Raw genomic sequence first — 17728 nt, 5'->3', positions numbered from 1 at the left:
GCAGAACGGCAGGTTCGCGATTGGAGGTGGCATGGAGAATCAAGCCGTCGCGTCGTCCGTTGGCATCGTCACCTTTGGCGCTTTTTGAGGCCCGGCCACCACCACGCGGACGGGACATGCCAACATGAGAGATGCCAAGACGACCAAAACCAGACAGTCAGCGGCATGATTACATTGCAGTCTTACCTTGCAGCCTTGCGCTGCTTGCAGACGAAAAAGACAGCGAAAAGAGAGCCCATGCCACCAGATCAGTTCACCGAGGGCGAGCGCGTTGAAAGACTAAACGAGCACGGGCCATGAGGTTTTTGGAGATTTGGGGGCTGTGCTCTAGGTAGTGTAGCTACAGAGTAGTCGTGGTAGTGTAGGTAGGTACTGAACTGTGCTCCATCGCCGGGCACATTTGCCCCCGCATGGCCCACCCACTGCTTCGCTGGTGCCTGCATCCCTGTCGAAATGCCACAGACATCGCATCCATGACCGAGAGCTCCTTCCTCGACTGCACTGCACTGCACTACACGCGACCCTTGCTCCACCCTTCGGCTTCTGTAGCTTCCTCGCGCGGCTTGTGTGCCTGCCGGGCCTATCATTACTCATGATGGATGCTCAGTGCCACCACCAGAAAGGATGAGTCGAAGACCCGAAGCACATCAGGGTACTGTACCTATGTACAATAACCCCCGGGTACGTACTGCTTGGAGGAGGGATTAGGTACAGTACTGAATGGCACAAAGCTTGGGAGAGCTTCCTTCCCCCTCTCTCCACACCCCCAAGGTGGCCGGTCCCAACAACGCAGAGAACGCAGAACTTCTGGGCAACCACAGCCCCGCCCTGTGATTCGACCCCGGTTCTTAGACCCGTGTCTATGATCCTCAGTCTTTAGATTCCGTCGCTTGGGCTTGTCGTGTTTCCACCCTCGACACCTCTCGGCTTCCCCTACTGCTACCCTGACTCTGTACCGTCCCAAAGTACCACGACCACAATTAGTCTACTTAAGAACCTCATCTCCCCATTCCCTCCGTCACCGTCCGTACACATGGTTCACCACTCAGACTCCATCTACGAAGCTTCTGATCATCAAGATAACCACACGCACCAAGCTTCCTCCTCCAACTCGGCTCGACACCTACTACACAACACCTCTACCCGATCGCATTCGCCCACAATGAGCGCTGCCACCGCCCCGCACCACGAGGGTTCCTCAACCGGCAAGAGTCGTGCCCCCGATTACGATGAGCACGACCAGCGCACCGAGACCACGACCAACGGTGGTGGCTTGGGCCAGGGCGGCTTCAAGCCTCACGGAGAGATGACTGTCAAGCCCCCCACCAAGGAGGATCTCCAGCGCAGCTACGCCAAAGTCGTCGAAGAAGACGCCAACCCCAAGGGCTGGTACGGAACCATGAGTACGTCTCGTCGCCATTGCCGTCCACGTCCCATCGCAACATGCTGACATTGTGCCTCCAGTCAACACCTTTGGCGCCTGCATTGGTACCATGGGAGCAATTCCCTGCTGCATCGTCTGCCCGAACCCCTACAAGAACGTGAACCAGGGTAACGTCGGCCTCGTCACCAAGTTCGGCAAGTTCTACAAGGCCGTTGACCCCGGCCTGGTCAAGGTCAACCCTCTTAGTGAGAAGCTCATTCAAGTCGACGTCAAGATCCAGATGGCAGAGGTTCCCCAGCAGACCTGCATGACCAAGGACAACGTTACCCTCCACCTCACCTCGGTCATCTACTACCACATCGTCGCGCCCCATCGCGCCGCCTTCGGAATCTCCAACGTGCGCCAGGCTCTCATGGAGCGAACCCAGACGACTCTCCGCCACGTCGTTGGTGCTCGCATCCTCCAGGATGTCATTGAGCGCAGAGAGGAAATTGCTCAGTCCATCGGCGAGATCATTGAGGACGTCGCCGCCGGGTGGGGTGTCCAGGTCGAGAGCATGCTCATCAAGGACATTATCTTCAGCCAGGAGTTGCAGGAGTCGCTCTCCATGGCCGCTCAGAGCAAGCGTATCGGTGAGAGCAAGATCATCGCCGCCAAGGCCGAGGTATGTCTCTATTCCCCTCTTGACTGAGAGCGCACATCTAACGAGTCCCAGGTCGAATCCGCCAAGCTCATGCGCCAGGCCGCCGACATCCTGTCGTCTGCCCCCGCCATGCAGATCCGCTACCTCGAGGCGATGCAGGCTATGGCCAAGTCGTCCAACAGCAAGGTCATCTTCCTGCCGGGCCCCGGCCAGACCATGCCCAACATTCAGCAGTCGCTCAGCGGCAACCAGACGGGCGAGTCGTCGGCCGGCGCCAACAACGGCACGGCGGACTTCAACGACTTTGGAGGTCAGGACTCCGGCTTCCAGCAAGCCATCAACTCTCGTGTCATCGAAAACATTTGAGTTCGCACCGAGTGCTGACTTGAGGTCGTCGTGGGAGGAACAGCTTGGTCCCACTAGAGCCGGCCCCTTTGCGGCTGTCACCACTTCACGATGATTCTTTTTTTTGCTGCGACGCCATACCCCCTTTGCGCTTTACGATGCTCGGCATGACTGATTTTTCAAATACCCCTTTGCGACGACTCGAAACACCACCAAAACACAAAAACAGAACATGTACTTGTATCACATGGGGGTGGACTATTGGATGGAGAAGGAAGGACATGAGCCTGTTCAGGAGACGATACCCGAGATCGGCATGGCCAGGCTAGACGGGTTTTGTAGTATACCCCGTTCATTCGTTGACTATTTACCCGAGGGAGATAATGGTAATGGTAAATGAAGAAGTTGAAATTGAATATCTGTCTCGACAGTCCATTCCTGTGTTCCGTTCGTGTCTGAACTCTTTCAGCATCCAGTTGCATCAGTGCCGTGCACGGAATCTATCGCAATGACCCACTTACAAAATTGAGCTCGGCCGGCTTCAGTTACATCAATCTTACGTCGCCAGACAAGGCACAAGAAGTCTTCCTTCCGTACATCGTCCTTGACATCGATCCCTCATGGTCAGTAGTACTAGCTGGGGCTAGAACCGCGACCGTCCAGACACGCCGATACCGCAAGGCCAAGGCCATGTACAGAACGATTCTGCGGTGCGAGCGCTGACATCCAGATGCTCTGGGGACCATTGGGCTGATGGGGTATCTCAAAAGACGATTTCGGTCCGTTGTTCATCTGGTCTAACTCTATATGATGGAGGTTAAAGAGTTCATCACTGGTTTTTACACTTGAGACCATGGCGGCTGACATGAGGGAGTTGGAGGATGCGAGGTGAGGTGACGATAAGTATTTCCTGTATAGGGACATAAGGAGGAAGGAGGATGACGAGGTCTGAATGAATATGAAGTGAGGTGGGAATGGAATTAGTCGTCGGGTCTCGTTGACACGTCTTTCCCATGGTATCGAGACATTCTCAGAAAGTTCTTCGTATCGACAATAGTCTGTACTAAAAGCAAGACTCAAAGGGGGACATCGGTTTCATTACAGCCAAGGTCAAGAGAAGACGCCATAGCCAGACGGTAAAATTATAGCGGTATAGGAACGACCATCCGACCTCACATATTGTATGAAGGTAGACCAAGAGAATGATATACTGAACACCAGAGCCACCAGATTACCTCTAAATAGCCATTTTGCAGCATACCAACGCCAAGTGATACGACTGATAAACAAAAAGATCCCCATTATCATATTATTGTCCGCACTCTGACTAGACGGTTATTCCGATGCACGAACTCCCTTCTCCCCAACCCGTCACGACCACTGACAACCTAACATCCCTTCAAGTCTCCTTCCACGGCAGAGAAATCTCAACCGGCTGCATATCCTTCTCAACCATCTGCACCACGTCCTTCGCCTCCAGCCCCTTCAAGCCCTCCAGCACCTCCTTGTACCCCTCCTCGCTCAGCCCCTCCTTGCGGTCACAGTACACGTCGACGCCCTCCTTGGTGAACACCGTCGGCGCAAACCACGTAACGACCCACCGCTCCCGCTCCCCGCCGGCAATCTCCCGCTCCCCCCACCCGAGGACCTCCCAGTGGCTGCTCACAAAGAACAGCCACCCCTTGCCCCTCCAGTCCCACGCCGAGGTGTCCCCGGCCTTGGAGGCGGTGTCGACGCCCTTGACGGACTTGACGCCCCCCGAGGTGGTCTTGTTGGACTCGTACTCGACAAGGTCGTCGACGCGCGCCGTGCCGTCGGGCTTCGGGTCGAGCGCGGCGTAGGAGATGCGCACGTTGCGGGCGTCGCGCCACATGGCGAGCGTCGAGTGCGTGACGGACCACGTGCGGAGGAGCCAATCGACGGGCGGCGCGGAGAAGGTGGACGGCGGGGTGGGTGTGTATTTGGAGGGGGACCGGAGGGCCACGGTCGTTGGAGGGGAGGCCATGATGGGCTTTTTGCGCTGCGAGGGTGGTGGATGTCGTGGGGGGGATGAGATTGCTCAATGGAGAGCTTGTGTGGAGCCCTGCTGACGCGAGTTTGACAGCAATTGACAGGTGATCTGCAGCACAATGGTAGCCAATCAGTTGGAAAAGCTTATCGGAAGCGAATTGAGCAGAAGCTGGTTGTAATATGCGGAGTATAGAAGGAGAGGCCAGCGTAAAGAAAATGGCATGAAGTCGGAAGACGAGCGCAAACCATAGCCCCAAGCTCCGGGATCCGCGCCAGGGGTCTTTGTGTTTCAAATGATGTCAGCGGCCCGGCCACTGAGACTCGAACGTTTCCCCCTTTGAGTCTCAGAACCTTACTCTCTCCAAATCCCCCAACTATGGTTCTCGCGTGTCGGGGTTCTGATTCGCGATGAACAATTGAATCTTATAGGCCGGCCGACCGCCGCCAATACCCGGATCCTCCTTTACTTTGGTCGTCCTGTCCATCTCAAAGTCATAACCCTTTGGACCCCGATTCAATAGCTGTGTCCCCCCTGGTCCCCCACGAGGCTGAAAGCAACCGCCCTAGTGCCGAGCAGGGGTCTTAATTCGACCTTTTCGCGCATCACGGATCTTCCCGTGCCCAAAGCTCTTTTTCTCCTTTCCCATTCCCTCCCCACATCCGGAGCTCGTCGTTTTCTTTTTTTTTTCTACCTTACCCCCAACTTCGAAACCTCATTCTCAACGTCATCGCGTCGCGCACTCTCCCTCCTCTGCCCCTTCCGCTCTATATACCAACGACCGCCTAGTGACCGACCGACCGCTCACCGCCACAATGGACGACCAAGACCTCGCCGCGGAAATCGACCCCGAAATGGCCGCCTTCATGGGCTTCGCCTCCTTCGGCACCCAGCCCGCCGCCAAGAAGCGCAAATACAACCACCGCACCGACGCCGTCTCCTCCGCCTCCGGTGGCCAACCCTCCGCCCGCGCCCCCGTCGCCGCCGCGACGGGCGCGAACCAGACCGCCCTTGCAGCTCGCACACCGCGCGCCCCGACAAACGAGGCACCCACCGCGCCGCCAGCCAACACCGACGAGATAGCCCTCGACGACGACGATGTCGCTGCGGTTGTCCCTACGGAAGATAAGCAAGATGACCAGGACCCCGAAGAAGGCGGCGCGAGAATCTTCTCCGACCCGACCGTCGCGCCGGCCCTCGCCCACGCGCAGAGCCTCATTGACGAGCTATCCACCAGCGGCGGCACCGGCCCGCCAGAAGGGACCCCCGCCCCGCAAGCGCAAGGCACCTCCCTTCCGCCCTCGTCGGCGCTGCCCACGCGCCCCGACGCCACGTGGGGCAACGAGTTGGGCGCCGCCCCGACGGCCATGCCGACGAGGGAGCGGCCCGGGCAGGCTGCCGGACACCAGCCCCGTGGTCGGCAAGGCTACCAACAGCAGCCGCGGAACGACGGGAAGCCCTGGTGGGAGGGGTACTACGACCACGCATCCAACGAGAATCCGTGGGAGAGGCTCGAGAGGAAGGCTGGCGTCCAGTCGAGGGGGACTTGGGTGTCCAGGGGCCCGGCTCAGACGGCTTGAGGGGTGTTATTGGAGGATTGCCGATGATGAATGCAAAGGGGGGTTCGGTCCGGACTGGAAGCATGTGGATGAGAAACAACTATCCATACACCCAATGTTACGGGACACCGTCCATTCAGCAGCCCCCGTCCACCTCCGGCATACCGACGACATACTACTCACCGACACTTTCGCGATATCACGTGATACCACTGGCTGGGCTGGGTCACGGCAAGCCACTGCGGCTCATCACAAGATACATTACTCGGCTTCGGAGGACCCCCCCAGGCTTGGCCACGACCCAGGGTGGCCGTTACGGTGGCAGGACATACACCTACGGAGTACAACGGTGGCTTTACGGTGGACATCGTGGACAGCAGCCCCCGGCTAAGGGACCACCACGACCGAAGAGGAAGGGCTTACGATATATGTCTACGAACTATGGGGTGGGAACGCTGTCGTCGCCGTCGCTACGGAACCACCAGGGGGGTCAGAGGAACGCTATCCCCGCCGGCCTAGGTGAACCATCACCTCGTCCCTGTCGTCCCCCTTCCCGAAAGAGCAATATCCCACCGCCCCGAAAAGGACAAGCGCCTCCTACAGAAATGCCACAATTTTGTACCTCCTCGTCTGGTCTTGCCGTCTCCACCGAAACCCCGTCTGTTGGTCTCTTGGAGGAGGACCCTGAAAAGGACTTACTACAGCCCCCCTGGGCGCTTGCCCCGGCCGGCCTTGGTCACCCCCCCAGTAGGGAGGGCGTGTGTGTACTTTTTTAACTACAAGAAACAGCCCCAAATCATTTCCCATTCGTCCAATCATGTCTCATAATCGTCTCGTGCAACAAACCTCCCCCCGAGCAAGGTTCAGAGGAGGACGGCGGAACCCCACAGCCATGCGTCAGCCAGGGGCGGCGCCAAATCTGGGGGAGGCGATGCATGCGTGTGGAGGTCTTCCCGGTTGCGTGGGAATCTCCCCGTCAACCCACACACTCCTGCTCTCAGCTTGCCGCCGCCGCCGCCGCCAGAGGTCGTCGCAAAAGCAGCGTGAGATGGGCGGGCTAGGCGGCCGCCCACCCATGCTCGCCCCGCGCCGTGCCGCTGCGCGTCAACCCGTCCCGGCTGTCAGGTTCGCCTAGGGCCCCTGTCTCCATATTCCCCTCCCTTGCGCAGCCCAATATGTACCCAAGAAAAAAAAAACCGTAAACAAACGGAAGATGGAGGGAGGCGTGCGCTCATCAAACACTACGAAATGCAAAGCAAATCTCCGGAAACCTGGTATCTCGCTTCTCTGCTGTTCCTGCAGCGCCGCCGCCGTCGGCAGGGATGTGTGCCGTGTGGATGGATGTCGTGCGTTTTGTGGTGGTGTGTATGGTGGTGTGGACGGCGGGCTTGGAACTTTTTTGGTAGTAGTTGAAAATGACACGCTAGAAGAAAGTAGTTTCGTAAGGCTGAAGGACACTCGCTGGTTGCCCGTTTTTCAACGTCGGCGATGTCGCGCGGCTGAGAGTTTCGTAGGCATCTCTAATCGCGGATCTCAGCCGTCGCGGTAGAACACCAGAAACCCAACTGGTGGATTTCTAGTACTCGGGCGAGGGGTAGCGAGCGCGCGCCTTGTTGTACTCGCTGGTGTGCTTGCGAGACGTCTTGCTCTTGAGCGATCTGCAAGGAAAAGGTCCGCGTGTTAGCCGCATTGTCTCAGATCTTGCAGATTTTCTTTCTCTCTCTCAAATTCCCCCGACTGTAACCCACACTGGCAATCCGGTAACCCTTCCCCGCTGGTTCGCGGGCACAAGGGGTTTCGGATTGCCGGGTCAATCGTCCAAACAAGTTTCTATTTTTTGTTTTCTCTTTTTTTTCGTTTTCTTTTCCGGGGCGTTGGGGATTGCACGGCTCTCGGAGTCCCGGGAGGGCAAAGGGCTCAACACTTACGAGACTTTCTTCTGCGTCCACTCGAGGTCCGCGCGCACGTCCTGAGCGTCGCGGTAGCCCTCGTTGAAGCGCTCGCGCGTCTTTGCGAGACGAGCCTGCGCCTTCTTTTGCAACTCCAGCAGCTCACGGTGCTTTGCGTTGAGCTTTCCGGAACTATTTTCGCGTTCCCCGTTAGCCGTTTGTTTCGTTTGCGCTGCTTGAGATGTGCGAGCCATCAATGGAGAAACACTTACGTCTGCGCCTGGACTGCAATGTTGCGGTCGAGGGGAATGGGGTCAAAGGTCTGGGCGAAGCGGTCCTGCATGTAGTCGTTGAAGTCGACGCCGCTCGCCGAGTGGTGGGTGCTCTCAAAGTCGCCGCTGTTGCTGCCGGCGTAGCTCGAGTTGGCGACCGAGTAGCCGCCAGAGTAGCCGCTGTTGCTGTAGGAAGGACCGGTGCCAGAGCTGACGGACTCGTCCGTCTCTGGGGGCGAGACCGAGTAGGTGCTGCTGTAGCTTGGGTAGTGTTGGCCCTTGTGGGAGGGGACGGGCATGGGGAGGGAGTAGTGCGAGTTGTAGTGCGAAGACATGATGGGCAAAGTAAGAGCCGGATAAGTCGACGATAGTGACGTGTGTATGTGCGAGTGTGGGAACTTGTTTGAAGCAAACAAGCGATGACTAAGTTCAAAGGTGGACTGAGGATGGCGGCACTCGCTAAGACACAAGAGTGCGCAGGGAAGTTGCTTGTTTTGCAGAGAAGGATAAATGGGAGAAGCTGTTTAGAAGCCTTGAAGATGGTCCGGAGCTGTGATGAGAAGAGAAGAAGAAGTGAACAAAATCAACCCGCTCAAGATGTGCCCTTTTATACTTTTTTGCCCCAAGTCCTTCTCGGACTCCATCTCTTTGTCTTTGGAGGGATAAGACAATCAAGCCCTCGATTCGTCCGATGACAAGCCATGGCTTCATCAACAGCCGGCGGCCCCCGGCCCACCCAAGGGCGAACGGACAGAATAGTCCAAGGGGCATGATGTGATGGGACGAGGAGGGCAAAGGGGTCGCAGACGACGACGACGACGACGACGGCAACCGTGATAGAGCGGCAGCCGGTCGACTTGCCTGGGCCTGACTAGCCTGTGCGTTGGTGACAGGGAAGTGGCATACACTAAACCCTGTCTTCACCCGCATTGCTCGCTCATGGGCATATGGGGCCGCGGGGGAAAAGTGAGAGAAAGAGAGAGATATCCAACTACGAAGCAGTCGGATGTTGAGGGTGTGGGCATCGGGGGGTGGCAGCGGATGATGGTGGGAGGGTGATGGACTGAGCCATTGGCCAAACAGGATGAGGCAGGGAAGCGGACTGGCTCCATCTGCAGGCCGAGTTTTCATTTATCAAGAGGGAAGTAAAAAAAATGGCAAGTCTTGAAGGCAAAAAAGAGAGAGAGAGAAAGAAAGCGAGCAAGGTGTCCGCATATGCCGAGGGGGCGACCATCATGGGTTGTATTGGTGGAGCAGCCCACGATGGCGGATGGGTGGTCCGGAAGAGGCAATGGATCTGTCTGGAATATCCCAGGCGAAATGGAAAATAGCCTAGGACCAAGAAAGAAGAAGAAAAGCGGAGGAAAGAAACAGTCCGGCAAGGCAATGGGGGCACGGACTTGGCCGGCGCAGGCTGGCGAAGAGCAGGAGACGAGACAAGAATGTGGGTTGAGAAAAAAGCCATGTATGTCGTGTAAAACGGCGACCAAGAGACATGCAGTGATGTATGTGACGGGTCCATGGCATGGGAGGTACGACTCCCAAATACATACCTACTTCTTTCCTCCCACACGACCTTGCCGACTTAGACAAGGATGGCATGGGCTGCACCTGCAAGCCAGGGGCATGGGGCTCTGTGGGCAGGGACGGCCATGGCGTGAAGGGTTCTTTGGGCCCCTTCGAGTTCCGCCCACGCCCATGCGGTGCCGTGTCAAAAAGGTAGAGTGTGCTTTAGCTCCAAAGGGGCCGAGGTGTGCGAGGTGAGGTGTGGATGTAAGACGTGTGTGTGTGTGTGTGTGTGTGTGTGTGTGTGTGTGTGTGGTCCGGGGAGGTGTAGACAAACGGGACGCTTGTTGAGAAACCCCGGGTCGAAAGACGACGACCTGCTTTCTTACGGGCACACACGCCATGGCCGTAGATGGGAGGTGGGATAAAGCCTGCGTATGACGGAGGTACTATGCGGGTCGTATGGGACATCGGTCCAGTCAGACGCAAGCCGAAGGGACATTCGCCGTCCAGGGGAGCGAGGGGTGGTAACGTTCTGATTCGTGACGGAAGGGCTTTGAGGAGGAGGAGGAGGAGGGCGGGAACATGGAGACACGCGAGAGGGAGACGAGGGAACTTGGAGGTTGCGAGGATGGACCGACGTCAAGACGGTTAGGGAAAGCCGGGGACTACGGTGAGGACCAGGACCTGACGTGGATCGAGACTATGGTCCAACGAGGGTGCCGGGCTAGCGAGGATGGGATGGGATGGATTGAACGAGGATAGGTTGGGGCAAGGAACCAAGAGAGACGTCAGGATAGATCAGGATAGGGCAGGGCATGGTAGGTTTGGGTCAGGACAGAGAGTTGAATAATGAGACGGGAAGGGATGGGGAACCAGGAATGTAACGGGACCAGCCAGGCCGGGGTGTCTCTCCTCTCCGTTTCCTTTTGTTCGCAATTGCGAACGAACCTGGCGTTTTTTCCCGCTCGAGGTATTCCCCAACCCCAGGTACGCGATGTCGTCGGCATCTTCAACGATACGGCCCAAGATACGGTGATACAATGCAAGGCGAGAACATATTCAGTACATTTCCCCAAGAAGGGCCGAGCCAAGACACCGCCCGGTATGCTCGTTAAAAGCGGCGTGGGGATTCCCACTCCCACGCAGCTCGTGTCGTCGTCTCGTTGGACTGCGGGAGCCACATCTCATGAGGATCGGGGACGTGGGAATGGCAGGATAAACAAGTGCCCCCATGTTGATCGTCTTGGGTAAAAAGGGCGATGGGCGGTCACTCTAGATGGTGATGCTTTCCGCCGCTCAGAGACTGTGCCGATGCGACTGGCGTCGAATGTATCTTTTCTGTGGTTGAACATGGGCGTCAGGTCAGGCAGAAGTGCAGCAGATTCGGGCATTTTATGTGGTGATGCGTTGTCAAGATGAGAACCAGGACCTTTTTTTTTTTTTTTTTTTAATTCCCATTTTAGTTTTATTTTATTCATCCCCTGCAGGTATTCCAAACGTCCCTTTCTTTTTTTGCGACTGTTTCTCCATTGGTCGGGACTTCTCGTCGCCCCCATTGGGTGTCTTGGGTTCGTCGCTCGTCTCTCTCCCACACTCTCTCCGCTGCACCGTCTTCTTCTCCCGTCTCTGATTGACTCGATCAATATTTACTTTCCGAAGCTGCAATTGGTGCAAAAGACGGACTACTTCCAGAATCTGCTCTGAAAAGGACACCTCCAGGGCATCGGCAGGGCTCCCCATTGCCCCCTCCACCCCCCTGCCATTCCGACCCTGGCCCTTTGGAAGATGCGTCAGGTGCAGAGAGCGTCGACCGGGGCCACTGTCGGCCTAAATCAACCTGATTTTTGCGAGTTATTATTGGCGATAATTGCTGAAAAGCGGCGCCGACTCGTTGGAATTTCGCCCCCGCCGATATACTTCAGTCACCGATGCGAGGAAGAGGGTCGGAGGGGAGGGGGCATGGAACTCCATCTCTCCCAGCTCGTTGTATGTACCATCGTACCGTACCAAGGTGTCAAGTCTCAAGTCCCATATGCCCCCTCCAGAGGCCTGCGAAGATGGGGGGTGGATGCATCTGTGAGGCAGTACTATGTATGTACGTGTATGCGCAAGAGCGGAGCGTCTCGAGGTGCATGGCATGTGAGCTCGAGGGAAACGAAATTGCGTTTGAGAAATGGCCGTATCTGAAAGGCATTTCTGCTGGCCGTTGAAAGTGTAAGAAGAAACCCCCCATAAGCCGGGGGCAGATCTTACACGCACCGCAGCTCCAAGGGCGGCGGTGTAAGTGCCCGACCCCAACTCCGTCATCGTCAGCCGTTGCCGGTTGACAAAGTTGACGGTTTTTACGCCCGATGCCCAAGCAAAGAGAGTGAGAGGGCGAGGTGAGAGGTGAGTAAGAGGCAGCCCGAATTCGACCCAAACGCAGAGGTACCCAAGACCCCCGAACAAACTTGACCCAATGGAACAAACGGAAGAAAAGGGACCTTCATCATCGCCATCATCGGTTCCATCACCCACCACGACGACCTGGGCCCCTCTTCTCTCTGCCTAATGTCACGAGTTACAGGTGCAATCAATAATTAGACGGCGGGCCTTTTCCGATCTGATCTAGCGGCGCATTGGCTTCGCGTCACCCCCATTCCTCGAGTGTCCATGTCCGCAGCAGGTCGTGAGCCCTTCCTGCGGTGCGTGTCGTGCGCTGCTGTTGCGATACGCCGTAAACCGGGATGGGAGTTGGGCCCCCCCGGGACACTGGACTGGTGATGGGCAATTCTGGCGATTGTGGACTGGGTACCGGGGTGGAACCTCAGATGCAACGATCATGGACATTCAGCGTGAGCATGGCAAGGCATCAAACAAGGCATACCCGCTACCTGGCTACGTGCCACCCGAGATGCCCGTTCTCTGTACTGTAGGCATCTCCAAGCCCGTCCAACGGGATTTGTAACCTCGTCGCCCTGCGCGAGTGGGATCGTCGGTTGAAGACATGTATGTATGTATGTCGTATGTATGTACGCCGCAGGGGTGATGCGGGCATGACAGACAACGGCCGTGCTCATCACCCATCAGCTCTTCCGTCGACCACCGCTAACCGCACCCATGGATTCCATGCCTTTCAACTTGGCGGGCGGTACCGCGGTTCACCGGGCTGCCTCTGACCCTCTTCTGGCCGGCAGGGACCCGAGATGCCCCACGCAAGGTGCCCCCCGGATGACGAACGGCGTTCTTGAAAAAGCCGAGTGGCATGCCCTCTAAATGGAGGGCCACGGGCTACCAAGGATATCTGCCAGGGCCATCCCAGGAGCCAGTCTGACGCCTGGACTTGCCGCATAGTCTGACAAAAAAGAAACCATCGTTGCCAAACCGGACGGGCGCACGCAGCACCGGGCAGAGCAACCTCGTCGAAGAGAGAGAGAAAGAGAGAGAGGCCAAGGCTCTGCCGGGTCTCGAGCCGGAGCCGGACAGGAAGTCCCAGGTGCTGCTGGGTGTGGATGTTGGAGCAAGAGGAGTGGGGAGGGGCAATGACCTCCAGGTTGGACCACCATGCGATTCGCGCGCCGAGGGAGGGCTCCACCGCCACTACCAAACGGCACCCAGCTAGACAAGAGAAGAGGCATCGGCGGGCTTGACGACCATTCTCGAATTCGACTAGTCGGCTAGTGTTGCAGTAGGGACTTTGAATGACAGCCATAGCGCCAATAGTCGACCTGGGGCGGCCTCGGAGAAAAATCATGGTTGAGCAGGCAGCGAGGCTAACGCACCCAGGCGTCGCCCGTAGGTTGCGATCTCTCATCTGGGCTGGGGGGTTGCATGGTACGGGCGAGTGACTGAGCAGCCAGTGCTTCGGTTGTGAGGCTTAAACTACGGTCAAGTCGATACGCCACTGATGGGACAAGAACTTTGCGAGTGAATCGGAAGATGAGCCGTAGGGCACTGGTCAAGAACGAGCCCGCCCGGCCGCCCGTCACCAGGTTCCGAGCTTCCGCCCGGATTTGACAGAAGCCCGCGCTGCCACGCTGATTGCCAATGCCCAGATGTTCTGTGGTGAAGGGACCGGGGAAACAGGGAGAGGTGAGAAGGAGGCGAGGTGAGGTGAGAACTAGAAACCCGAGGTAAGAAACAGAGCGGTGACGAGTGAAACGGAGACGGTCTGTGCGGCGGAAAACGTGCCCACCAAAACCTTCGTGCTGGGCTTGGTTCTGAACCTCTCTCACTGCCGTGTTCCTCGCATTTGTCACGACAAACGTGGCCACGAGTTACTAGGTGGCATTGCGAGGTTGCGCGAAACATGAGAGCCGGACACGGCATTCAGAATCAACAGCACACAGCCGGCGGGGCCCTGCTTCCTCTCCCTTCCATCCTGCCATTTGTGCTGCTGGACAGATATGGATATGTAATACGCCGGATTGACCACATGGAATGGGTATCATGAGAATGATGGTAAAGGGTGGGAGAGGGCATGCCGGGCCACACACACACACACACACACACACTGATTTTGCCTTACCTTATCCAAAAGGCGTTCGTTGGTTTGCCTGCCTGCCTCTCCTGCACCGCAACATGCCATGACATGAACCGGGACGCGAGCGCAGATGCAGCTGCAATCAAACAGGGCTGCTTGATGATGGGGCACCACGTTACTGGACAACAACCTCTCTCTCTCCTCCCATCGACCCAGCTAATTACTTCAAATTCCCAAAGGAGAGGGCGAGCAGCAGAGCCATTGGCAATCGTCGAATCCCCCAACCGAAACCCTCACCCACCACCACTCATCGATCACCCCTCTCAAGGTGGTCAAGTCCAAGACGTCGACGTTGCATTCAGGCGGTTGGTTGGGACATGCCAATCTCGCCCGCAAAAACCCTACCGTGTCACTACTCACTCACCTCCCATCGACGCCATCGCCAATCCCGCAGATACACTCGCATGCCCCTCCGCATTGCCCATAGCTCCCATCCTCGCAGGAGGGCAACGCAGCAAAAGCGCGCACCGCAGTACCGCAGTCCCGTCTCCTGCACGGATCGACCGTCGTGCCAGGTCGACCAAAATACCAGCCGACGGCTATCTCTGGGCTCCCCTTCCAACTGCTCAACATCTCAATGTCTCCCATGTTCCACGTCCATCCCGCCTCTCCCTATGGTTCAGTCTCGTGTGTCGCCCGCCCAATCCCGCTTCGTACAAATCTCCCCGTAGAACTTGATGCTAGTGTTGCCATACCCAGGAACATTGCCAAATCAAGAGGCGGTGCCCGTGAAAAAGGCCCCGTGTGCGAGGTGACAAGCAAGGCGAAAAGAAAAGCAAGCATACATAAACGAAAGGTCCGCCAGATGCACGACATCGCAACCAACGCAGCTGCCCGCGTCAGACACGCCTAAGAAATTCAGAGTACATGTCAGCCCAGTCGCCCCCAGCTCCCAGCCTGGACGGATGGGACATGCGTTTGCCGGGGGAAAGGGGAGGGGGCAGTTTGCTGTAGTGTGACGAACTCCCCGATGAACAAAAACTTGGATATTTATCCGACCGGTGTTGCGATGCCGGTCGAGATGCTCGTCGGCGCGCGCTCATCTTGCACGTACGAGCTCCAATCTCGTCAAGCCATGACACGGTATCCTCGCTTCTCTGCGGAAAGCCAAGAGCCATCGTCAAACTTAACCATCACACACCACAACGTCGATCCTTCTTGTGCTCTCTCACCCTCTCTCGCACACATTCTCTCTCTCCAGGGACGCTAAGGCAGTGATGATGCCTGACCGCTCAGATGGACCCGAACCACCGCAGCTCTTCTCGGGGCCTTGTCCTTGCATCGGTGTCATCGCGCGAAAATGCATATCAGATAGAGGCCAAGTGAGGGGCAGAGGCGAGAGGCGAGAGGTGTATGGAGGGCAAACAAGGAGCAAAAAGCGTGAAGAAAAGGGGAGAAAAGTTCTGATAGTTCTCGTTATCTTGTAATAGCAGCTAACATTATATGCCCCTTGGGTTCCCATCCGTCCTTGGTTTCCATAGATCCGGTGTTCCTGTATCGGCGTCAAAATAAAACAAGATAAAAAAAAATGGTACAAACTCAATACCCGTCCTTGTGATGATGGTATGTTTCCTCGTCCCGGCCGTCCTCGCATGCCATGCCCTCCGCCCCCGACTCCCTTATCTCTTATCCCATGGACACGATATGAACGCCGATTAATCATGCAAAAGTTAGAACGCCATGCCAGCCGTTGACACGAGGCAGAGGGCGCGTTTTTTTCCAACCTCTTTCCCCTCATGATCCCCTCATTTGCCGCCGGTGTGTGCGTGCTAGCATCGGTAAGCTACTGTGGCTGTGTTCCTGCCTCGTCTGTTCTCACCAGCCGCGCCCCCCGTTCTTAGCCAAAGATCTTGAGGAATCCCCAAATGCCAGCCCCGCTGAGGACGGGGATCGTCAGGTTGTCGTCCCAGCCAAAGATGTCCACCACCTCGCTGGCGGCCGCCACGAAGCCGGACCACAGACCCATGACTCCGAGCGCTAACGGTCCGGTGATGGTGGCCTGAGCATCAGAGAGCCCCACGGCGCTTGCGATGGTGCGGGGTAGATGCAGCGCCCCGGTGAACATGAAGGGATAGTTCTCGTCGCCGGGGAAAGGTCCTGTCCTGGGCGCGAGCCACCCCCAGAAGAAGTAGGACGAAATGACGCCGACGAGGAAGGCCGCCGACGATCCCGCAAGCGACTTGCCGCGGCGGATGCGCGGGGTGTAGGCGCCGTAGAGACGTCCAAAGGTGCTGGCGGCGGTGTCGCACCAGCTGAGCAGGAGGATGCCCATGACGCCGACGTCCTTGGGGAAGAATCGGAGCGAGATCCAGGCGCCGAGCAGGTAGAAGATGACGCCGTTCCACCCGGCATATTCGCTCTCGCGCATCAGCGCGCCGAGGACCGAGACGTAGAAGCGGTTGAAAGAGGCGTAGTTGTGACGGAGGTAATCGGCGGTCGTGATGGGCATCAGGGCGGCGAAAAGCCAGGGTGCCACCGAGCTCGTCTGGATGCCCGAAACGTAGAGCCATAGCGTGAAGAACCCGATCGAGACGTGCAGGACCTTCCTGGGCACCTCGTGCTTGTGTACAAATGTCCGCCATTTCCTGTGGATGGGTATCAAGCCCAGCGGGCTGGGGCTTCGACTGAAGTCCCGCCAGCTCCAGCCGGCGGGCGCGGCGGACGGAGGGGCCAGGTGGCCGTTGGCGGTCGGGGCTTTGGCGATGCCATTCGCTTCGCCGGGGGCGGCGGCGGCGGCGGCGGCAACGTCGTTCGTGATCGGTTCGCTCGGGATGACGGGCGACTTGCCTCTCTTGCTCTGCGACTTGACCGAGGTCATCGGGGTGATTCGGCGGGACTCGATGGGCGAGCGGCTTCTCGTGCGCGACCTGCGCATCGTCGACGGCTCGTAGTCATCCTCCTCGGCGCGCTCCTCCAAGGGTTGAGGGGTGGCACGGCGCTTCTTCGCAGCGGACCTCGTCACCGGGCCAAAGTAGTTATCTTGCGAGGCTGCATCGATCTCGGAGGGTGTCGGGCTGGGAGAGATGACGCGCGGCGTGGAGGGGACAGCACGGACGGACGACATGGTGGTGAAGGAGAAGGGCGGGAGAGCAGGGCAGGCGACAGCTCCCGTGAAGATGCGTTGGAGGGGTAAGAGGAGGCGGAAGGGCCAGAGTGAGGAGTGGAGATGTCTATCTCTTCTAGATAGGCGGTCGTCGTGGGGGGCCAGGGCGGCGGAGGGTGAGGCGGCGCGGGCGCGGGAGTCGACGAAACGTGGAGGGCGAGTGTGATTCTGGCTATGCTGGGCCGGGGATTCGAGTTTGGAGGCTACTTGGGTTATTGGATCCAGGGTGATGTTTGAGGATGCAGCAGAGAGCAACTCCGCCGCATGTTGAGCCGGGCAGGGACGGGGGAGAAGAGGACCACGGAGACATGCGGTCGGTCAGCAGACAGCTTGACATGTGTTTAAGACGAGGAGTTTGGACCGGATCGTCGGTGTCTTGTTGTGCTGCGAGTGCGTCCAGTGCCAATGCCGTCGTGAGGATTTTTCGCGGCCAAAGGTACCGAGTACTTTTGGCGACGTATCCAGACTGTGCACGCCAAGCGGTCACACTGTCT

The 17728-nt window shown here is 57.6% G+C and overlaps 5 protein-coding genes across 5 annotated transcripts; 2 read left to right on the top strand and 3 right to left on the bottom strand.

Annotated features, from left to right (window-relative positions):
* Positions 1-1162: 1162 nt before the first annotated feature.
* Positions 1163-2393, top strand: ColSpa_12483 (putative beta-galactosidase A; the record flags this gene model as incomplete). Its single annotated transcript, XM_049278695.1, has 3 exons — positions 1163-1403; positions 1465-2048; positions 2100-2393. 3 exons carry the CDS (start codon positions 1163-1165, stop codon positions 2391-2393), a joined length of 1119 nt encoding a protein of 372 aa, XP_049134652.1.
* Positions 2394-3771: 1378 nt separating this feature from the next.
* On the bottom strand, positions 3772-4377 carry ColSpa_12482 (uncharacterized protein; the record flags this gene model as incomplete). Its single annotated transcript, XM_049278694.1, has 1 exon — positions 3772-4377. The coding sequence occupies one exon, from the start codon at positions 4375-4377 to the stop codon at positions 3772-3774; it is 606 nt and encodes a 201-aa protein (XP_049134651.1).
* An 818-nt stretch (positions 4378-5195) lies between these two features.
* Positions 5196-5960, top strand: ColSpa_12481 (uncharacterized protein; the record flags this gene model as incomplete). Its single annotated transcript, XM_049278693.1, has 1 exon — positions 5196-5960. The coding sequence occupies one exon, from the start codon at positions 5196-5198 to the stop codon at positions 5958-5960; it is 765 nt and encodes a 254-aa protein (XP_049134650.1).
* Positions 5961-7515: 1555 nt separating this feature from the next.
* ColSpa_12480 (biogenesis of lysosome-related organelles complex 1 subunit KXD1) lies at positions 7516-8435 on the bottom strand (the record flags this gene model as incomplete). The annotated part of the gene is made up of 3 exons (XM_049278692.1): positions 7516-7597; positions 7868-8020; positions 8101-8435. 3 exons carry the CDS (start codon positions 8433-8435, stop codon positions 7516-7518), a joined length of 570 nt encoding a protein of 189 aa, XP_049134649.1.
* A 7533-nt stretch (positions 8436-15968) lies between these two features.
* Positions 15969-17195, bottom strand: ColSpa_12479 (CTP-dependent diacylglycerol kinase 1; the record flags this gene model as incomplete). Its single annotated transcript, XM_049278691.1, has 1 exon — positions 15969-17195. One exon carries the CDS (start codon positions 17193-17195, stop codon positions 15969-15971), a length of 1227 nt encoding a protein of 408 aa, XP_049134648.1.
* Between the last annotated feature and the right edge of the window lie 533 nt (positions 17196-17728).

Source organism: Colletotrichum spaethianum, assembly GCF_022836535.1.
Source record: "Colletotrichum spaethianum MAFF 239500 DNA, contig64, whole genome shotgun sequence".
Classification (NCBI taxonomy): domain Eukaryota; kingdom Fungi; phylum Ascomycota; class Sordariomycetes; order Glomerellales; family Glomerellaceae; genus Colletotrichum; species Colletotrichum spaethianum.
This window is presented reverse-complemented; position numbering and strand designations above follow the sequence as displayed.